This window comes from Herpailurus yagouaroundi, unplaced genomic scaffold (genome assembly GCF_014898765.1).
Source record: "Herpailurus yagouaroundi ecotype Mexico unplaced genomic scaffold, PumYag 28, whole genome shotgun sequence".
In the NCBI taxonomy this organism is placed as follows: domain Eukaryota; kingdom Metazoa; phylum Chordata; class Mammalia; order Carnivora; family Felidae; genus Herpailurus; species Herpailurus yagouaroundi.
Window position 1 is genome coordinate 128,375,346 of NW_024412376.1, and position 22,295 is coordinate 128,397,640.

Below are 22,295 nucleotides of genomic sequence, written 5' to 3' on the forward strand. Positions count from 1 at the left end.
GGAGAATGGGTGATGGGCATTGAGGAGGGTACTTGTTGGGATGAGCACTGGGTGTTGTATATAAGCGATGAATCACGGGAATCTACCCCCGAAACCAAGAGCACAGTGTGTGCACTGTATGTTAGCTAACTTGACAATAAGTTATATTAAAAGTAAATAAGCAAAATGCGGCCTCCTGATAGCACTCAAAAGTTAGAGACATAGGGGCACCCGGATGGCACAGTCAGTGGAACATGATGATCTCGCGATTTGTGAGTTCAAGCCTCACGTCGGGCTCACTGCTATCAGCGCAGAGCCTGCTTCGGATCCTCCGTTCCTCTCTCTGCCCCTCCCCTGCTTGCACTCTCTCAAAAATAAATAAAAATTAAAAAAAAAAAAGGTAGGGACATTACATAAGGAGTGGCCTGAAGGTTGGACAAGGGACGCACGTTGCTGACGTTTTCCTGCTTGCTGGGATGAAATAAGGGGCAGAATTTCAAGCTTGCGGCTTGGATTGAGAATGAGCGATACCCCACTTCGGGGTAAGAGCACTACTCCGGAGTCCACTGTCTGGGCCAGGTCCTGGCTCTCCTTCGCTGCCCCGTGGCCGGGGACAGATTCCCCCCTCTCTCAGCGTTGGCTCTTCTACTCCTGTCTGTGAAATCAAGAGAGGAGGTTGTTGGGTAGGGTCACTGGGAGAGTAAATGAACGTGCATCAGGGTGGCACCTTCTGACTGGCAGATCTGATGAACACCAGCTCTGATGGCAGGAGAGGAACACTACTGTCTGGTGGCAGGCAGTTCCTGTCCTGTGCCGTAGGTTGTGACGTAGTCAGAGATGGCGCCCTTCCAAGAGGTGGTCACACAGGCGGGCCACTGCACTCCTCGCACTGTTTTCCATCAGGGGTGAATATACAGATGTGCTTGTCCAAATGTGAGCGGTAACTACGGAAGCTCTATGCTGGGATCAGAAGTCGCTTAGAGCTTTAAGAAAAAGCAGTGATATCAATATAGTGGACAGATGGGAAAACAATAAGTTAAATACCCAATATCAAGCGATGACAAGGAGGGGGCATCTATAGAGGACAGGAAGCAATAAAATTTCAAAATAAGTTGGGGAACTAGATAACCAGAGTAAAAGTTAATGTTGCCTTGTGCAGACATAATTCTGGAAACTTCTGGAAAATGCCTTTTAAAGTATTGCTAACAAAACATCTACCCATTTTATGTGAAAAATTTATTTCTCAATTTTATTCCACTTTTGCTAAGCAAGGTCAAGGATAGTGAATAATCACTTCTGATGATACGTTAAAAATGTTTGCCCTTGGGGCCCCTGGGTGGCTCAGTCGGTTGAGCGTCCGACTTCGGCTCAGGTCGTGATCTCGCAGTCCGTGCAGTCCATGAGTTCGAGCCCCGTGTCGGGCTCTGTGCTGACAGCTCAGAGCCTGGAGCCTGTTTCGGATTCTGTGTCTCCCTCTCTCTCTCTCTGACCCTCCCCCATTCATGCTCTTGTCTCTCTCTGTCTCAAAAATAAATAAACGTTAAAAAAAAAATGTTTGCCTTGATTTTCTTTTCATATGTATAAAAAATGTCCCTAATGAAGTATTCTCTGGAACAAATTAACATGCACATATGATTTATAATTTCAGGGCTTATGTTTCATATTAAAACGCCCAAGATGAGACTGAAATGTTATTCAATCTACATTTTAGTGAACTTTCTTCAGACACTTTTTTTCTGTTTCTCGTATCTACATCTGTCATTTTCAGTGGCTTTCAAAATGACTTTTGCATTTTGGTTATTTGTTCGTAAGAGTTTTTTATATTCATTCAAGAATAATATACTGATATGTTCATGAAGCAACGTTGCTTTTGCCAATCTTGTTTATTGATCTTAAAATTTCATGAAAAAATTTTTTAACGTTTATTTATTTCTGAGAGAGAGAGAGAGAGAGCGAGTAGGGGAGGGGCAGGGAGAGGGAGACATAGAGTCGGAAGCAGGCTCCAGGCTCTGCACTGACTGACTGACAGCAGTCAGCCTGATGCAGGGCTCGAACCCATGAACTATGAGATCATGACCTGAGCCAAGGTCAGACGCTTAACTGACTGAGCTACCCAGGCGCCCCCTGACTCATAATTCAAAAATAAAATTTTAAGGGGCACCTGGGTGGCTCAGTCAGTTAAGTGTCTGACCTCGGCTCAGATAATAATCTCACCATTCGTGGGTTCCAGTCCCTCATCAGGCTCTTTGCTGTCAGTGCGGAGCCTGTTTGGGATCCTCTGTCCCCCTCTCTCTCTACCCCTCCCCTTCTACGCATGCATGCACTCCTTCTCTCTCTCTCTTTCCAAAGTAAACATTAAAAAAAGTCTTTAAAGGGGACCTGGGTGGCTCATCAGTGAAGTGTCAGGACTTCCGCTCAGGTCATGATCTTAGGATTTGTAGATTTGAGCCCCACCCCCACCCCATCAGGCTCTGTGCTGACAGCTCGGAGCCTGGAACCTGCTTCAGATTCCATGTCTCCCTCTCTCTCTGCCCCACCTCCACGCACCCTCTGTCTCCCTCTCTCTCTCAAAAATGAATAAATATTAAAAATACTAAATATTAAAAATTAACATTTTAATTCTTAAAAAAATCTTTTGAGCCTGAAAAACTTAACATTTTCGAGCCCTTACAACGTGTTAAATATGTTAGGGTAGGGGCGCCTGGGTGGCGCAGTCGGTTAAGCGTCCGACTTCAGCCAGGTCACGATCTCGCGGTCCGTGAGTTCGAGCCCCGCGTCGGGCTCTGGGCTGATGGCTCAGAGCCTGGAGCCTGTTTCCGATTCTGTGTCTCCCTCTCTCTCTGCCCCTCCCCTGTACATGCTCTGTCTCTCTCTGTCCCAAAAATAAATAAACGTTGAAAAAATAAATAAATAAAAAAAAATTAAAAAAAAAATATGTTAGGGTACTACTGCTGTCTCCTTCTCAAAATGTCCTGAGAGAGGGCCCTACCATCAAGGCTGCTGCCTGTGGCTGCATTGTCTTATTTTGATTGTATTGTCTTATTGCACTACTATTGTTTTATTTTAATGTATTCTTGTGTTATTTCCATTTTATGGAAAAAATAGGAAGTGGTAGAGTCAGGCACTAGACAATGTTCCATGTAATTAGGTATCTTATGGCTAATTTAAATTCGCAGCAATTAAGTCATATACATTTTTTATAAATCTACAATAACACTCTTCAGTCTAACAGAGGGTTATTGAACACTATTGAATTTCCCATTTTTGCAAAACTAATGTGGAAATGCCATGGCTCTGTTGTTGCCCCAAATTCTGAGGCTAAACCAGCATTAAATTATGCTCTGCCTTGTGCAAGAGTAAATGTAGACAGGGTTTTCTCTGAAATGTTCCCCCATTCTATTGTCAACCTTTCCCTACCAGTTTCTGGCCAGACTGAAGCTGACCCTTCTAGAAGGCCTGCCCCATTTTATTGAGGGAGAGACCAAGACCTTTGTTGAAATTAATAGTTTAAAGTTGAAAACTTCTGAAAATAAATAATACATTTGAAAGGAAATAAAAAATTTGCCTGAAACTTAATTTGGTTATGTTTCTTTTTCTTTTTTAATTATGTAACTCATTTCTTGGTAATGTGGTGAGGCAAGACCATTCTTCCCCCACTGGAAGTAAAGAAATCTCCTGTGAGACAGGCTGATACCTCACTTTGTACAGGGGCGCCTGGGTGGCTCAGTAGGTTGGGCATCGGACTCTTGATTTTGGCTCAGGTCACGATCATGGTTGTGAGACTGAGTCCTGAGAAGGGTTCGGCACAGGGCGTGGAGGCTGCTTAGGATTCTCTTCCTCTCCCTCTGCCCCTCCCCCACTGGCACGCACGTGCTCTCTCTCTCTCTCTCCCCCCCCCCAAGAGGAGAAAAAAAATATATATATATACATATACATATATATATGCTTTGTACAAATGTGATAACACAAATGGAAGCACCTAGCACAATGCTTAGTGTATGTTTTCTTTCAAAAAGAAACGAACACATTTTATTTTAGCCAACTTGAGCTCAGTGTAGATGGGTTTGGGGGGAGGTGCCAAACTTGTCAACACCACTGATCCAAGTTGAAGTGATGATGACAGTGCCTTGGGTAAGCCAAGCTGGCACATGGAATGGCTCCCATGGCTGTTCGCCAGAGGGAGAGAACTCTGCGGTTGAGGGTATGGTATAGATGCCATGACCCTTGGTGGCCGACTCTCCAAACCAATGCTGGGAACTTCCTGACTTGGAATAAAAGCATTGGAGAATGTGTCTTCTTGGAAGACAGAAGAGAGAACAGAAGGGTATCTGTGTTCTGGATGCTGTTCAAGCGCATAAACTTGCGACTAGTTGATATATAGATCCTGGAGATCTTATGCACAATATAGCGAATATAGACAACAGTATTGTATTATAATCATCAAGCTTCCTAAGAATCTGGACCTTAATTTTTCAACCACTAAAGAGAAATGGTAATTATGTGATGTGATAGAGGTTCTATCATCACATTGTAGTATATAAATGTTATCAAATCAACATGTTTTACACCTTAAATATACATCATGTTATATGTGAAATACATTTCAATAAAAACACACACAGCAAACTTTTATTTCTATTTCTGCAACGAAGTTTCTTTTGGTGAAATTGTGTTGCTGGCATGCATTTCCCTTGTGGAGGTATTACTCTTTTTGTTTTCCCAAATATCTGTTACATATCTGTGCATCTATACTGGTATATACACACACCAGATACACACATAGACCCACACTCGTATTAGAACCCTACGTATATTCCTGACATACCATTTCAGACATAGCTATTTCTGTTACTGATGTTTACTCTTTCTTTCTCTTTCAGAGCACTGTGTGAGCACTCCAAAGAACACTGTGAGTCTGTTCTTGGGATCGTGGGCCTGCAGTGGCCTGAAGACACAGATTGCAGTCAATTTCCAGAGGAAAATTCAGACAACCAAACTTGCCTAATGCCTGATGAAGATGTGGAAGGTTAATTTTTAAATCAATTACCGCCGGGTATCTAACATGGACGAATAGATCAGCTCCCTTCTTGAGTTTCCCGGTTGTTATTGTTCTTGCTGTGTTCTATTTAGTTGTCGATCAGGCAGCATGGGTGAGTGAGTCTATGAACTTGATTTGTTGAAGAATGTGGTGCTGATCTGTTAAACGTTGTCTTCATTTTAAAAATAAATTGCAGAGATGTATGTAATATTCCAGGTATTTATCTTAACCATACTCAACTCACAGAGCCCATTATAGGTGGCTTTTATACTAGGGTTCCTGTAGGTAATGGTGAACATCGAGCCTTGGTTACTTTAAAGTTTTTAGAGACCTTGGCAACATAGGATCATCAGGTAGAGAAAGGGAATCCAGGACCTGCCCACCTGGTGGAAGGATTAGAACTGGAAACAATTGGACACATCAAGGTGTCATTAGAAGCATTGGCTCCATGGGCTATTTCAGGCTCTGACAATCCGTGGAATGGACATGGTTGTCCATTCGGGAAGGTAGTTAATTGCTGGAAAGCATAAAGACGCTAAACAACTGATGGGAGAGACGATGCCAAGGGTGAAGGAAAAAGATCCCCATCAGCAAGCAGAGAAAGCCAAGCTAACTTTGGTTGGCTCAGCTTTGTGGAAGACCATCTTCTCTTCAGGAATAGCTCCTTGGCAATAGCCCACCCGTAAATGGATAGATCAGTTGATGCTTCCAGGTTTTCTGTCCAGCGACAATAAAGTGGCTTATTGTTTTTAACAGAATGCTCACCTAGTCACTTCAAGTGTGGCTCTGGACGGTGTGTTCTGGCTTCCAGAAGGTGTGATGGCCAGGCTGACTGTGACGATGACAGTGATGAAGAAAACTGCGGTATGCGTGTGAGATGACACTTTTCTGGAATATACGTTAATGCCTGGCTAGGATAAAGGCCTGTATTTAAAAATGTGAGCTGTTCTGATAGTCATGGGCAGGGATGAGGATCGAATGCTAATGCATTTACTTTTAATATTACCAAATGGCAAGGTATGACTCAGTAGGTATTTTTCCTGTTAACTCTATTGATTTTCCCTAAATTATACTTCCGTTTATGACCTTGCTGATATATGTCCTTAGTAAAAGGAAAAGCACTTCACAAATGCAAGGGATTATTTTTGATTAAAAACGTTAAAGCAGTTGTCCTCTGTTTAAAAGTCAGAATAACAGTGTCTTTGCATACGATTTCCATGTTGCTAAATAGACATCTAAGGTACACAGACAGAGTTCAGGCTCCAACGTTCAAATTTAATTGGAATTCGTTTCCATGCCCTCTCTGATTTTGTCTCTGTCGGCAAAGGATAAAACTCTTTCTGACGTTTCTTCGTGGAGTTCCAAAGTCACCAGTGGAAAGGCCAGAAATGCCAATGGTAATTTGAGTGAAGCTAATTCCCATTTTATTTCCCTGCAAACCTCTGTACTTGTAACCTCAGAATGTGTCAAGCAATAGAAAGCGGGCAATACTCTTTACTAAGCAATATTCTAGAATAAAGCAAAATGATTGAAAGGCTATCCAAAGAATAGTTTGGCTATGATTATTTACCTTGTTCTGCTTAAGAATGAATTGACGCTTTCTGTCACTAAACCACACGAGGCAATACATCTTTTGAATTCATTTTATTCTTTTGGCCTTTGAAATACGAACTATTGCCTGGCTTCCCAAAATGAATTTTCTGTAGTAGATGTTGTCCTTCTGGTCTAGACAAATGTCACAAGCAATAAACTGAAATCCTATCAGTTGTTATAAATATGGACAAGTGCATCTTCTAGATAATTAGGGCTGTCAGGATGATGATCCAATGACCAGGGGTAATTCTCTTAGAGAAGAACATACAGTGTTTGGAGAAGCTACTGTTGTTTGCTTGTTTGTGGTCTTTATGTGGAGAAATAAATCCAAACTCATTGAATATCCCTTATATAAGTCATTTGTCGAGAATCTATTGGATTTGTTTGCTAAAACTATGACTTCAGTGTGTTATGGTATTATGAGATGCAATTTAAACTAGATTAGCTTTGATGACTTAAAGAGGTTACATGGCACTCTACTGGGGTGGCTCGACCTAAATCTAAGTAGGGGACTAAATCTATCAGTAGGGGGCTAAATATTTGAGAAATGTAAAAACTTAGTTTTAAATGGTCTGAGTCCTAGAATATGTTTTGCAAAAAGAAATTCAAAGCTCTGTAGGGTTTAAATGACCCTAAAATGCCAGGTTTCTAGTTTAGCAAGGAGTTTTTATCAAAACTTTATTCACTCAATTAAAGGCAGTCAATTCACACCAGAATGATACAATCTGTTGTCGAATCTCTATCAGCACTCAATATATTGATGGCACTACTGAGAGCTCTAGCTAAGGAAAGTTAAAAATGGGAGATAAATTAATACATTCGGATTTATATTAATTGCTCCAACAGTAGTCAGTTATGAGAAAGCTCTTATTAAGTTTTTCAAAGTGACCAATGATAGAAATTTTCCATATATTTATTTCCCTTTGGGATGTATGTACACACTTGAATGGGCATGTCCGTTACTCTGAGAGAATAAGAAACTTAAAATGAAATAAATAAGTCCTGTGGAGGAGGGCCCGATGAAGGACTACCACCTAGCTTCCATTTCTCATCTTCTCAGTCTGGCCCTCTGGTTCCATGGCCATGCATGTCACCATCCAGCAATGCAAACACCAGCCCCAGTGAGGCCGGGTTTCACCTCAAGCTTCAGGTGGTTTTGATTTATTCTGTCCATTGTGAAGCTTAACGCACTTAATGGCTCGGGCTTACTGAATAACGTGACAATTAACCATTCACTGGCACACACTGTGGACCCTCCAGAACTTCTAAAAACACTGTAGGGTTTTCCTCTCAAAACAGGATTTATTTATTTACAAAATAATTGACGCGTTGGAAATTTATTTTGTGTTTCTTTGGCAAATCTGCAGGAGGAAAACATGGTAGCCGAAGCACACCATTTATAACTATGCTTTTAAAATACAGACTTCCCCTGCGATCCGGAAGTACAGCATTCCTATAAAAACTTTCCTAAGCCAACATTGGGTGAAGTGAAGAAGCAATTGCCATTAATTTATGTAGAAAAAATTTTGAGTATTCCCAGAGCCTAAAAATATCCTCCCTTACGCTGTCAAATACCCACCACACATCTTGCTAAATCAAGACAAAGCAGAGAGAGAAACATCAAAGCTTCCGTGGCTTGACGCTGAGAGGCTGAGTGTAGTTCCCGGGGAAGGAGCTGGGGGGCGCTACTCGCTGCTCGGCCTGCACGCTGCCTGCATAAAGCCTGGCGGCAAAACCAATGCTGAAGCTCTTTTCCTTTTTCACTCGCTGAAGCTATTTTCCTGTTTTCCTTTCCGCTGTTTCTCGTGAAAGGCACAATCCTCTTCAGATTGCTCGGGGTCAGTAAAAACAGTTGCTAATGTAGATCTTTTCCTAAAAGCGAAGTGGTGTGATGTGAACTTTCGAAAAAGGGGGGGTACCTGTACATGCGTTAGAATTTAGCAACGACCAGTGTTGCTCTGAAGTGTCATCTGCTCTGGTGGTAAATTTTTGTTATAGTTTTTTTTTTTCCAAAAAAATTTTTTTTAATGTTTGTTTATTTTTTGACAGAGAGAGACAGAGCATGAGTGGGGGAGGGGCAGAGAGACAGGGAGACACAGAATCCGAAGCAGGCTCCAGGCTCTGAGCTGTCAGACCAGAGCCCGATGCGGGGCTCGAGCTCACAGACCAGGAGATCATGGCCTGAGCCCAAGTCTCACGCTCAATCGACTGAGCCACCCAGACGCCCCGTTAAAGTTTGTTTTGGTTGTGTAATTGCTAATGTAAACAACCGTTGAAAACACTGTGAAACACTGTGAAAACACTGTCCGCCATGTGGATGGAACTGTCTGTTAAACTAGCAACTTGAAATAAGTTGATTTTCAGCATAACCTTTTCCAAGCACTGATATCTAAGCCATGAAGAAAAAGGTGACGATCTGGGCAAAGAAATGAACAGGGATGGCATAAAAGAGAGCTGAGGGAAATAACAATGGATTGCATTTCTGGGTTTTGCCTTCATGCATAGATTTGAGTTCGTGAGACTGAGGTTAGAGTTTGCTAAGCCTATGTCCATGCTTTGGCTGGGCTACCAACCAGCAGGAGCCAGGTGGTACCTGGTCTGTGACGTGAGCAGCATGTCTTCTCAATGGGGCAGTTAAATGGGAATACAGCTAAAACAGTTTCATTATATATACTGTAGACATAAAACCCTTTATGACATAAATACAGCATCACGATTACTAATTGATCGCTGTTCTGTGTATAAGGATATACACCATATGCAGAAAGATTGACAACAATACAAATACTCAGGTGTCATTAAGTGCCTTCCTGTTTATCTTCAAGTGATTGAAAATCACTGGGCTCAATGGGGCGCCTGGGTGGCTCAGTCGGTTAGGCATATGACTTTAGCTCAGTTCATGATCTCACTGTCTGTGGGTTCAAGCCCTGTGTCGGGCCGTGTTGACAGCTCAGAGCCTGGAGCCTGCTTCAGATTCTGTGTCTCCCTCTCTCTCTGCCCCTCCCCACCTCATGTTCTGGCTCTGAAAAATGAATAAACCTTTAAAGAAATCTTAAAAAAAAAAATCACTGGGCTCAAATAAAATAAAATCTTCAAATATAATCTTTTCTTGGGATCAAAACCCCTTTGTGCTGCAATCAAAGCCTCTGACTGATATTTGTGGGGTGTACAGCTTGATTTTTAAAGTTTTCCAAAAGACCTGTTTTCCTATCCATTTGGATTCTTTAATAGTATTTCTATGACTTCTCAAAGAGAATGGCTTACGTGGCATTTTTAGCAAATAGTAGTCTCCAGGCCTCTCTTTCTCTGTGCTCTGTAACTGGCCGAAACAGAGTTTGAGTCACTATGTCCGTATCATGTTGGATACTCACAAATGGCTTTCTCTTTTGATATTTTGCTACTTGGTTCACTGTCTAGCTATTTCATTTGGCATCTTGGACAGGTAGCCTGAAATGTCAGGGGTGCTCTGTGTAGACCTAGACTTGGATTTTTTTTATTAATATGAAATTTATGTTGTTCCCATACAACACCCAGTGCTCATCCCAACAGGTGCCCTCCTCAATACGCATCACCCACCCTCCCCTCCCTCCCACCCCCCATCAACCCTCAGTTTATTCTCAGTTTTTAAGAGTCTCTTATGCTTTGGTTCCCTCCCTCTCTAACCTCTTTTTTCTTTTCTTCCCCTCCCCCATGGTCTTCTGTTAAATTTCTCAGGCTCCACATAAGAGTGAAATTTAAATCCCAGCTCAGCACCTAGAGACTGTGTGACTTTTGGCCAGTCACTTAATTTCTCTGGGCCTCGGTTTCCTCACCTGCAAAACGTACAGAACACCCACTTTATCCTCCAGAGCTTGGAATGTTTATTCTGTGCCTTTATTCATTCCTCAGAAGGCAATAACCAAGCACCCATCTGCCATGGTGCTAGCATATCCAGGGGGCAACTCAAAGGTCACCCTGGGGATTTCCCTGGAGGGGAGGAGTCCTGTCTTGCTTGGTCTTGTTTCAGACGGACCAAGGTCTTGTTTATGGCAGAGGAGATGAGGCTGGCATGTCATGTCCGAAGCGCGAGCTGGGCAGAGCCGCTGGTTCGCATCGTAAACACCAGCAGCAGGGAGCTGTCTCATCCTGGAGGTAGACTTACCTGGAGGCAGATGTCCCCATCTCCCTCCAGGATGAGTCATGGAAGGGGGCCTCCAGCCTGCAGTTTAAAGCCTTTCCATTCCCCCATCCTGCCTCCTCAGAGGGTCCTAAGCCAGCATATGTTGAGAAGGTGACATGGGGATGTCACCCCTAAATGGGGGAGGAGTTGGGAGGAGCTGCTGAGGAACCATGAGCCCTATGGTTTGTGCTGGTGTTGCCTGTTCTACAGGTGCTGCCGCTGGTCCTTGAGATTGGAGTTCCATCTCCCAGGGTTCCATCTCCCAGGGTTCCATCTCCCAGGGTTCCATCTCCCAGGGTTGCATCTCCCAGGGTTCCATCTCCCAGAGTTCCATCTCCCAGGGTTGCATCTCCCAGGGTTGCATCTCCCAGGGTTCCATCTCCCAGGGTACATATCCCAGCGTTGAATGCTCTGCAGGGACCTTGAGCCTCGCTGCTGCAGCTTCCGATGCCAGCCCAACATGGCTGCATCCAGACTGTCGCAGCCCCAGCAGCTCCAGGACCCAGATTCACCTTGCCTCTTCTTTTTGAAAAATAAAAAAAATTAATGTTTATTTATTTTTCAGAGAGAGAGAGAGTGCGAACGGGGAGGGAGAGACACTCAGAATCCGAAGCAAGCTCCAGTCTCTGAGCTGTCAGCCCAGAGTCCGTTGTGGGGCCCGGACCCACGAACTGTGAGATTATGACCTGAGCCCAAGTGGGACGCTTAACCAACTCAGCCACCCAGGCGCCCCTCCCTGATGTTACATTTTAATTCTTACAGCTCAACTTAGCAGACCTAATGAGCCCACCTACTCACCTTATATTTGCCTGGGAGATCCTTCCAATACAAGAAGCATCCACTTTAAGGTTGTTTGCTGCCTTTACCTATGATGACAACGTTTTCGGTAGAGAGAAAAAAAAAAAAACCAACGGTGCCCCAGTTCAGGTGGGACCTGCCTCTGGCAGGGAAGCCTGCTGCTTCACAGAGTCTTTGTGAAGACGAAAGCTAGAGTAAGCAAACGACACAGTGCAAACTTAGCACACGTAGGGCAAAGAAGCATCTGGTTTGCCTGGGACCAGGAGAGGTTTTTGGACTGAGGGACAGTTAGTGCTCAGAACAGGAGGTCTTTGGTAAGCTGGGATGGCTTGGTTACTTTAGCCACACACCATGGCCTCCAGGAGTGGGTGTTGTCATGATCTCTGTGGTGGTGGTGATCATTCTGACATAAACAATTATTTGGTTTCATGACCTGAAACTCCATTAAACATCCCACTCCATCCATATCTGTCTCTATTTTTTTTTTTAATTTTTTAAATGCTCATTTGTTTTTGAGAGAGAAAGAGAGACAAAGCATGAGCAGGGGAGGGGCAGAGAGAGACGGGGACACAGAATCCGAAGCAGGCTCCAGGCTCTGAGCTATCAGCACAGAGCCCAGCACAGGACTTGAACCCATGAACCATGAGATCATGACCTGAGCTGAAGAAGTCCGATGCTTAACCGACTGAGCCACCCAGGCACCCCCATAATGTCTTCAATTTTTAGTGTGCCTCCACTAAAAATTTAATACATTTAAATTTAATACATTTAAAACATAATTACACCAAAAACATCACTTTAAAAAGAGTGGTTTCTTTGCAAAATAAGAATACTATCTTCCATGTGACTAATGTTTTGACCTGTTCATCCTACTTCATTTATGCTCATCATAACTCCACAAAAGAGGTATTAGGCCACACAAACTTCTTTGAGAAAAGAGACGATACAGAGGATAATGCTCATACTCATTTAATCTGTATAGCAACCCTATGTAGCAGGCATTATTATTACTATTTTATAGATATTGAAACTGAGGTTCAGAGAGTTTAAGTAACCTATCCAAAGTCACACAGCTAGTGAAATTAGAGGTAGGACTCAAATTGCTTTCTACCCCTTATGTGTATGGTACATTCTCATTTTACAGAGGACTGCAGCTAAAGACTTGCACCTAGATCCCAACTGGATCTTTCTCTGCAAGGCTGTGATTTGGAACAGTTGATTTATTTTCTCTAAATGTCATTTTCTCACTTATAAAACAATGATCATCACCTGACATACTGATACTGTGGTGTTATTATAAGAAATAAAACTGGGGAGCCTGGGTCGCTCGATTGGTTCAGCATCCGACTCTTGATTTCAGCTCAGGTCATGATCCAAGAGTCATGGGATTGAGCCCCGTGTCGGGCTCCCTACTGAGCATGGAGCCTGCTTGAGATTTGCTCTCTCTTTCTCTCTCTTTCTCTGCCCTTCTTGAGTTCTCTCTCTCTCTCTCTAAAAAAAATAGGAAAGAAAGAAAGAAAGAAATTTGAGCGCTGAATATTTTTTAAAAAACGAATATTTATAATGTGTATATGTAGTGGATAATGAATTCTATTATTATTGTTATTATTACTGTTAAGAATTCAGGCCTTATGGATGTTCCAGAAAATCTACTTCTGTGGTCGTTCATGGCCCATTCCAAAAGTCCACATTCTCCGGACTTTTAGGAAGGGTACCTTGTGAATAATCAGAAAGGCTCATACTGTTTTCTCTCATCCTCTGCTGGCAAGTGGTGATGTTTGTAATGAGACTGATGAGACTGTTATTGTCAGAACACTCCAGATGATGTCTGTATCCTCTGCTAGCTGAAACTCCATAATATACCCATGAGTTCCTAGAATAGACATCTCTGGGCCTAAGACTGTTCCAGATGTACCGCTAGTGAAACACCCTCACTGTTCATTTCCTAGAGTTTTGAATGGTGAAACACTTTAAATCTAATTGTAGCTCATAATAGAAATTTCTCTTCTAGTGACTTATTTTGGTAACTGTTTTCAATGAAAATTTTGATAAGAGCAGATTTTTTTTTCTTATAACGGATTCCAAGAAAGCTGAGTCAATCACCCACAAAATTTCTCTGAATTATTTGTAGTAGGTCAAACAGGAAATAGCCTCTTTTAAGAAAGTCCTTATTTGATCACTGCTTTGCATTTCACTCACCTTAAACTAAATGATCTTTTCCTGTGAAGTGAAGAGACTTTCTGTTCCCTACATTTGTTTGTTTGTTTGTTTATTTGTTTATTTTAGTATGAAATTTATTGTCCAATTGGTTTCCATACAACACCCAGCGCTCATCCCAACAGGTGCCCTCCTCAGTGCCCATCACCCATCCTCTCCTCCCTCCCACCCCCCATCATTTAAAATGCACATGTGTTGAAGGCCTGCCAAGGGCTATTGTGACATGGGCGGGGGGTGGGGGGGCGGGAAGCCAAAGATGAACAGCATGTGGACTCCTCCTTCGTGCACCTAACAGCCTAGTAAGGACCATGGATCCCACTGGAGTGACAAGAATGCATTAGACTCTTGGCATGTTTCAGCAGATGTATGAAACTCACTGCCTTTGATGCAAATGGCATTTTTTAAGTTCATTGCAAGTTCTTGCTATTAAATAGGAAAATTACAATTCAAGCTTATGGTCCTGATCTTGTGCAAATTACGTTCATTTCTCCCATTAACTGATGAAGTTCACATCCTTAGATCTCTTAGACTATGTTACTGAAGTAACAGCTTTTGTACCTGGCTTTTAAATTAATATTGTTGGACTGATGAATGGATAAAGAAATTGTGGTTTACATACACAATGGAGTACTATGTGGCAATGAGAAAGAATGAAATATGGCCCTTTGTAGCAACGTGGACAGAAATGGAGAGTGTGATGCTAAGTGAAATAAGCCATACAGAGAAAGACAGATACTATATAGTTTCACTCTTATGTGGATCCTGAGAAACTTAACAGGAACCCATGGGGGAGGGGAAAGAAAAAAAAAAAAAAAGAGGTTAGAGTGGGAGAGAGCCAAAGCATAAGAGACTGTTAAAAACTGAGAACAAACTGAGGGTTGATGGGGGGTGGGAGGGAGTGGAGGGTGGGTGATGGGTATTGAAGAGGGCATCTTTTGAGATGAGCACTGGGTGTTGTATGGAAAGCAATTGGACAATAAATTTCACATATTTAAAATAAATGAATAAATAAATAAACATTAAAAATTAAAAAAAATAAAAATAAATTAATTTTGTTGCTCTTTGGCATAGGAGGCGCCTCTTACTAAACACACAGATGGCCTTTCTATTTGTTGACTGAAATTACATTTTTAAGAAAATACGCATCTAAATCACTAGGCTTTAGCATATTTACTTAAAGCATAAGTTATCATTTCATAGTTGAGTCTAATGCATTGGCAAATGGACTCCGAAGGCAACAAGAACAGCTAAAGATGAGCGTCAGTGTATAGCTGTTTTTCCACTTTTTCCCCCTTTTCCCATATGTCACTTTTGATCTTCTCTTAGGAAAGCTGTCCTATTTATATTGCAGCATGGAGATTATCGAAGATTTCTGCTCTAAAGATTACAGTTTTCATGGTATACAGAAGTCAAGCCAAGCCTTTTTAAAAAATGCTTATTTATTTATTTTGAGAGAGAGAGAGAGGAGAGAGAGAATGAGCATGTGAGTGGGGGAGGGGCAGAGAGAGAAGGAGAGAGAGAATCCCAAGCAGGCTCCGTGCTGCCAGCGCAGAGCCTGATGTGGGGCTCCATCTCATGAACCATGAGATCATGACCTGAGCCAAAATCAAGAGTTGGACACTTAATTGACTGAGCCACCCAGGAACCCCCAGAAGTCAAGACTTTTTAAGAAGAAAGAAATCATGACTTCGCGCTATAATTTTTCTACGTTGCTTCATCAAATCCATCATTATTTTCATCTCCACATCTATTGCAAATAACCTTTTCTTCTGTCTTCAGGCTGTAAAGAGAGAGATCTTTGGGAATGTCCATCCAATAAACAATGTTTGAAGCACACAGTTATCTGTGATGGGTTCCCAGACTGCCCTGATGCCATGGATGAGAAAAACTGTTGTAAGTGCTTATCTTGAATTGACCAACACAACTTTTTATATGTTAAACACTGATTACCTCTAATTTTGAATATAATCTAGAAATTTGGAAATATGTATCAAAAGCTTTTAGTATGTTCAGATCTTCTGAACAAATCTCCACTTATAAAAATATATGCAAGAACATAAACATGTGTAAATTATATGCACAGTGATATTATTCTAGTATTATTTATCACATGGAAAAATTATAATTTTATCCAACTATATAAAAAAAGGGGACAGAAAATACAACCTTAAAATGCAATAATATGCATTTGGAAAATCAAATGGAAAGAATAATTTCTCCTGGGTTCATTACATGTCATTAGGCAAATAAAACAAAATATAAAGTATTATGTGCACTATTGTTGTGAATTTTTAAAGTGCTGATACCCACATATAGGAAAAGATCAGAAAGTCACAAGAAACAGTTTACAGTTCTTATCTCTAGGTGGTGGAATTATTAAGTGTTTTTGCTTTTATGTCTTTTCTACATTTTCTAAATGAATGGCCACTACTTTTAGAACCAGAAAAAAATTATCTCTCAAGATATTTTATCTACTAGTAACAGAAAGCCCAGCTCAAGCTGACTTAAACAGTGAAGACTTTATTTTATTTTATTTTATTTTATTTTATTTTTTTATTTTGTTTTATTTTATTTTATATCATATGTATCACTGTCTTGTATTATCATTTTAAAAGTCAAGTACAGGAAGGATTCTTGAGGCTAGATGTTGGAGTTCAGCACCTCTTCTTAGATTCTTTAAGTTCAGCTTGACTTCAGACTAGATCTGTGAGAGTCAAAAGATGGCTGCCAAGAGCAACTGAGATGCCATGCTTTCTTGATCATATCCAGTGAGAAGGAGTGATGATGACCTTGCCCTCATCTCTGGAATATCACTTAAGGGTTCACTCAGATTGGCCAACTTTGAACAAGGTTCCAGCTAGCATTCAGGGGTCTTTGTGTGAATTAGAAAAGATACCACCTAAATAGCTGGATTGCAAAAAGAAGCACCCCTTAGTGAAAACCAATTAGAAAAAGTGCTGTTTCCTTCAGGCTGCCCCTGTCCCGGGTTGGGATGCATGATCTGGCCAGCAGGGTTTGGGTAGAAACTATCTTGGAAAGCACAACCCAAGAAATGGTAGGCCAGAACTCTGATCTTGGGTCCCATCTTTTCTGTTGGGCTAGTAACTATACTCAGAAAAAAAATAGTTGTAGCTAGAAAATGCAATGTCCCACTTACACTAGTCAGGATCTTCTGGAGCTGTGGGAAGCTGAACAGAATCAGGTTCCCTTAAAAAAGGAGGAAGAAAGGAAATGGATGTTAGGCAGGCGGGCAATCAAGGAGTGTCACTATGATTTAAAAAACCCAGCAGAATTAGTATGTGATTCAGGGAGTCATTTAATAGTAGAGATTTTCAAAGAATAAACATTATCCATGTATGTGGACAGAGCTGGTTTCCATCTTGTGGTCACTTCATTCTACTCATCCCCAGTGCTTGCCTCATGCCACATCAGATTTTAACGCTGTTCTCTCAATCTTTGGAAGTTCTGCTGCTCTGGGTACCACTTTTCCAATCCTGGTGTCAGAACTAGACAATTTAGTGACTTGGAGATGGTAGTATCATTTAAATGCTCGCTATTTGCATGGATTGGCATCTGTGATAGGAGTTTTTACCAATTCAGTTATTCTGTCCTGAAACCCGTTTGGAGGCCTCAGGGACCCGCAGCTTTTCTTCCTTCCCTGCTCCTGCTGACAGATGATAATGTGCATGTGAATGATGATCACACTTGTTTAATGTTTCCATCGTCTCGCTTCTTGTTCCCCATGCCAGCATTTTGCCAAGACGATGAACTCGAATGCGCGAACCATGAGTGTGTGTCCCGTGAGCGCTGGTGCGATGGTGAAGCCGACTGCTTGGACAGTTCTGATGAGTGGGACTGTGGTGAGCTGTGTGTTTCTGCCATTGGCCACCACCCACTGGAACACCTATCAGCTATTTAAGCTTAATAAGTCCTAAGTGACTTCACAGAATTTACTGACCAATTTCATCTGTTTTGTTTTACTATGATAAAAGCTGGCAGTAGTGATTCATAGATGTTATTTCCAACGCACAGAACATTTCCCCCTAAGTTATTTTGTTATTTGAAATGTCCATATTATATGTAAAAACATCTGGGTTTAAATTGTTATGACCATATAGCTGCTAGAATACAATTTTTAGATTCTTTATTATCACCCAGCTTCAACAATTATTAATATTCTGTCATTCTGATATCATGGACACCTCCTGGAATAGGGTATTAGAGTGGGTCTTCCACATGAATAGCCATTTCTCCAAAGAATACATACAAATGGCTAAGGCACATGAAAAAATGCTCAACATCACTCATCATCCAGGAAATACAAATCAAAACTACAACGAGATACTACCTTACACCTGTCAGAATGGCTAAAATGAACCCTCTTAACACTGGTTGGTAGGAATGCAGACTGGTACAGCTACTCTGGAAAACAATATGGAGGTTCTTCAAAAAGTTAAAAATAGAACTCCCCTACAATGCAGCCATTGCACTACTAGGTATTTACCCAAAGGATACAAACGTACTGATTCAAAGGGGCACAGGCACCCCAATGTTTATAGCAGCTTTATCAATAATAGCCAGATTACAGAAAAAGCCCAAATGTCCATTGACCGATGAATGGATAAAGAAGAGGTGGTATGTATATACAATGGAGTACTACTTGGCAATCAGAAAGAATGAAATCTTGCCGTTTGCAACAAAGTGGATGGAGCTAGAATGTGTTACGCTAAGTGAAATAAGTCAGTTAGGAAAAGACAAATATCGTGTGATTTCACTCATGTGGAGCTGAAGGAACAAAACAGATGAACACAGGGGAAGGGAAGGAAAATTAAAATACTATAAAAACAGAGAAGGAGACAAACCATAAGAGACTTAATGATAGAGAACACACTGAGGGTTGATGGAGGGGAGGTGGTGGGGGGATGGGCTAAGTGGGTGATGGGCATTAAGGAGGGTGCTTCTTGTGATGAGCACTGAGTGTTGCATGTAAGTGATGAATCACTAGATTCTACTCCTAAAACTAATACCACACTGTATGTTAACTAAGTTGAATTTAAATAAGATCTTGGAGGGGAAAAAAAGAGAAAAAAATGTAAAATGCTCATGGAAAATCCAACAAACTATATTCAAAGTTTTGAAATAAATTATTATTGATTATTTTTAAAAAAGCGGGTCTTCCGTCTTCCCTGTGCTCTTGCTCTAGATCCAAAGGAAATAGATATCTACCTAGCTCCTTACATGGACAGGACCTAAAGGCATCTCCCACCAGTATCCAGTGTTGCAGTTTGTAATCTTGGGTTTGATTAATTCTGTTGTTCCATACTCATCATCCTTCCATTCACTGAGCTCTTATTTCAGTCCTTTGCATCATCTGGCCACACCATGATCATCATTTGTGCTGTGATTAATTGCACAGTGTTTCACAAGTAATCTATGGCGTAGGAAGTAGAGAGGATGCTCTATTGTAAAATAGGAATTAGAGCATATACCAAATTAGTCCTAACTTAACATCGCTTGCCTACCCTTGCCTTCTCACATACTCTCTTGAAAGGAAATGAAATGAACAAAATGACAACTAACCCCTGATAGCTGTGCAAATCACTGGATAAACTCAAGGGATTTGAGTGCTGCCTCTGGTCGTCTTGTAAGTCGGAAAGAAAAGTTAAGAACTGCCCATGTCTTTCACTAGAGCCTGTGGTTCCTGGAGGGCAGAGAACATTTCTAATTCACTTTTTGCAGTCTTCCACAACACTGAGAGCAGTGCTAAGCACAGGGCAAGCACTCATCAAGTGGTTCTTAAAACAATGAAACACAAATGCAAGCAAAGCGAAAGCACGTTAAGTTAGCCTTTGGTTTCCTGAGCAGAAATGTTTCTAATTAGGGTTTTCTCTTTCTTTTTTTTCTCCGCAGTGACCCTCTCTAAAAATGTGAGCTCCTCCTCATTCCTGACGGCTCACAGATCTGCCAAAGAACACCACGTGTGTGCGGATGGCTGGCAGGAGACATTGAGTCAGCTAGCCTGCAAGCAGATGGGTTTAGGGTAAGGTCAGTAGTTTGTAGCACTGATGAGTTTCTCAGAAGGCTTCGTGGAATTGGCAATAACATCTTCCTTATGAATGCAGAGTGAGTTAGTGCTCTCACATAGAGCCCTCCAGAGCATGGGAAATGAATCAGGTGAGAGAACCATATTTAATGACAGGCACCTGCTCTGAAGAGGCTGCGGTGAAAAGCCACTTTGATGAAGCCTCTCGCTTCATCAGTAATTGTATTTTAACAACTTCTGAAAGGAAACACTTTGAGTGTTTGCAAAAGCATTAAGACGGTTTCCTCCAAGCAACCTGGATGGGGAAATATTGAGGTTTTTCTCCCAAGAGGTACTGAAAATTTCTTTTTAAGCAACACACATTTTTTAGTAAGTTGAGAAATAGAACTTAAAGTTGACGGCATTTCAGTTTACCCTCAGTAGTAATTAGGAAACGTAAATCAGGAAATAGTTCGCCATTTTGGCTCCTTAGTAGAATGAAAAGACACTAACTCTGGCTTTGATACAAATAGACTGAAACCTATACTTTGAAAGTTGGATACTTGCTATGTTGTGGGGTTTTCTTTTTCAGTTCTGTTGGGGATGGAAAGCAATAACTGAGGGTCTTAGATGTATATGTGAGGATATGTATTCACATATATTTTTTTTTTAATTTTTTTTTCAACGTTTATTTATTTTTGGGACAGAGAGAGACAGAGCATGAACGGGGGAGGGGCAGAGAGAGAGGGAGACACAGAATCGGAAACAGGCTCCAGGCTCCGAGCCATCCGCCCAGAGCCTGACGCGGGGCTGGAACTCACGGACCGCGAGATCGTGACCTGGCTGAAGTCGGACGCTTAACCGACTGTGCCACCCAGGCGCCCCCACATATATTTTTTTTTTACCCCTGCTGTATGTGAGATTTGGGGGGAAATGTGGAAATGATGGAAATAAAAGACAAACAAATTTTAAAGTTCTAGAATAAAAAATTGAGTAAATGTCATTTCCCAGGATTCCACTGAACAAACTTGAAACAATTTTTCAATAATGAGCTATGAATTATGGGATAGAAACTAGCAGCGCATTTTTGTTATCTCAGTTTGAAGAGTGACATAAATCCCAGTATCTTCAGCCTATTTTCCCCATGTAAAGTCTTACATCTTTGGAAAGTTGAGTAACTGATGCTACTATGTAAGAAAGAACTTTCAACTTTGCCAGAGCGGAAAAATTATATCCATAAGATCCATTGAATTTTACTTCATTTTCACAACATCCTTACGGATATTTAAATGAAATGGTATGTGACTGTGATCAGAGATAAATGAAAAGCCTTTTGAATGAGCTTTATTTTCCTCTCACCAAAACATAGGTTATTTCTTAATATGAAAACTGGATTAACATAATGATCGATAACTCTGTTGAGAGTTCTGAGGAAAAGTCGCAACCGCAAAGATTTTGCCAGCCGAAAAATTCTTCTGACAGGCCACCCTGCTCTATTATAAACAGAAGGGATCTTGTTTTAAATATTCTCTTTGATATCTCTTCTAATTTTTTTGTATATTGGATTTTCGTTTTTTATTTTGATGAGATACATATAACATAACTCACCATCTTAACCATTTTAAAGGGTAAATTCAGTGGCATTTAGTGTATTCACAATGCTATGCAACCATCTCCATTATCTGGCTTCTTTCACTTAGCATAGTGTTTTTATACAACTATGGACCAGCATTTCATTGCTGTTTATGGCTGAAAAAATATTACATTGCATGGATACCCCACATTTTTAAATCTGTTCATCCAACGAGGCACATTTTGGTGATTGCCATCTTTGGCTATTGTGTGCATATTGGATTTTTTTTTTAATTTCTTACGCTACTTTCTTCATTTCTTTAAAATAGTGGGAAAATGCTATTTCAATATATTAGATATTTAAAATGTAAAAAGACATTTAGATTTTTTTTAAACATACCTTTATTTCACAGAAAGGCTAGGAAAGTCTGAGAGAGCAGTGTAGCTGGAAAACCATAAGCATTATTTGAGTGAGTTAATGGGTAAGTAGTGATAAGTCTTTGAAGGAAATGAGTAGGAAGGGTAACCTTAGTATTTTTGTACTTTCTGATCGCCGTCAAGAGAACTCTTCAGTTTTCTTGCGTAGATCGTGAATTGACAGAAATCTGGAGAGCCAGGCTGGGGCAGGAATGAAGATAATGGGCAAGAAGAGGCCATTGATTCCTACAGTAGGAATGGGCTACTTAGGAATCTGCTCTGTTCCCACTGTCTCTGGTGAGTCGCAGCTGTACTGTGAATTCACAGTTCTGCCACTGATGCCTCAAAGTCTAAGTGACCCTGCATCTGAGTCATTTCCTCTAGATTCAAAGTCCCTACAGAAAGGTCTGTCTGGCCATGATTAGTCATTGACCTACACTCCAGCTGCCAAAGAAAGGGAAAATATTATAGCTGTCCTCTTTAAGCTTCTGGAGTGGAGT

At 41.2% G+C, this 22,295-nt stretch overlaps 1 protein-coding gene across 1 annotated transcript in view; it reads left to right on the forward strand.

The window, feature by feature from the left end:
- CORIN (corin, serine peptidase) overlaps positions 1 to 22,295 on the forward strand; it is a 262,182-nt gene that overhangs the window by 191,146 nt on the left and 48,741 nt on the right. Inside the window, 5 exon segments of the mRNA XM_040484427.1 lie at positions 4,860 to 5,005; positions 5,774 to 5,881; positions 15,564 to 15,677; positions 17,534 to 17,644; positions 19,695 to 19,824. Coding sequence (XP_040340361.1) covers positions 4,860 to 5,005; positions 5,774 to 5,881; positions 15,564 to 15,677; positions 17,534 to 17,644; positions 19,695 to 19,824 — 609 coding nt within the window.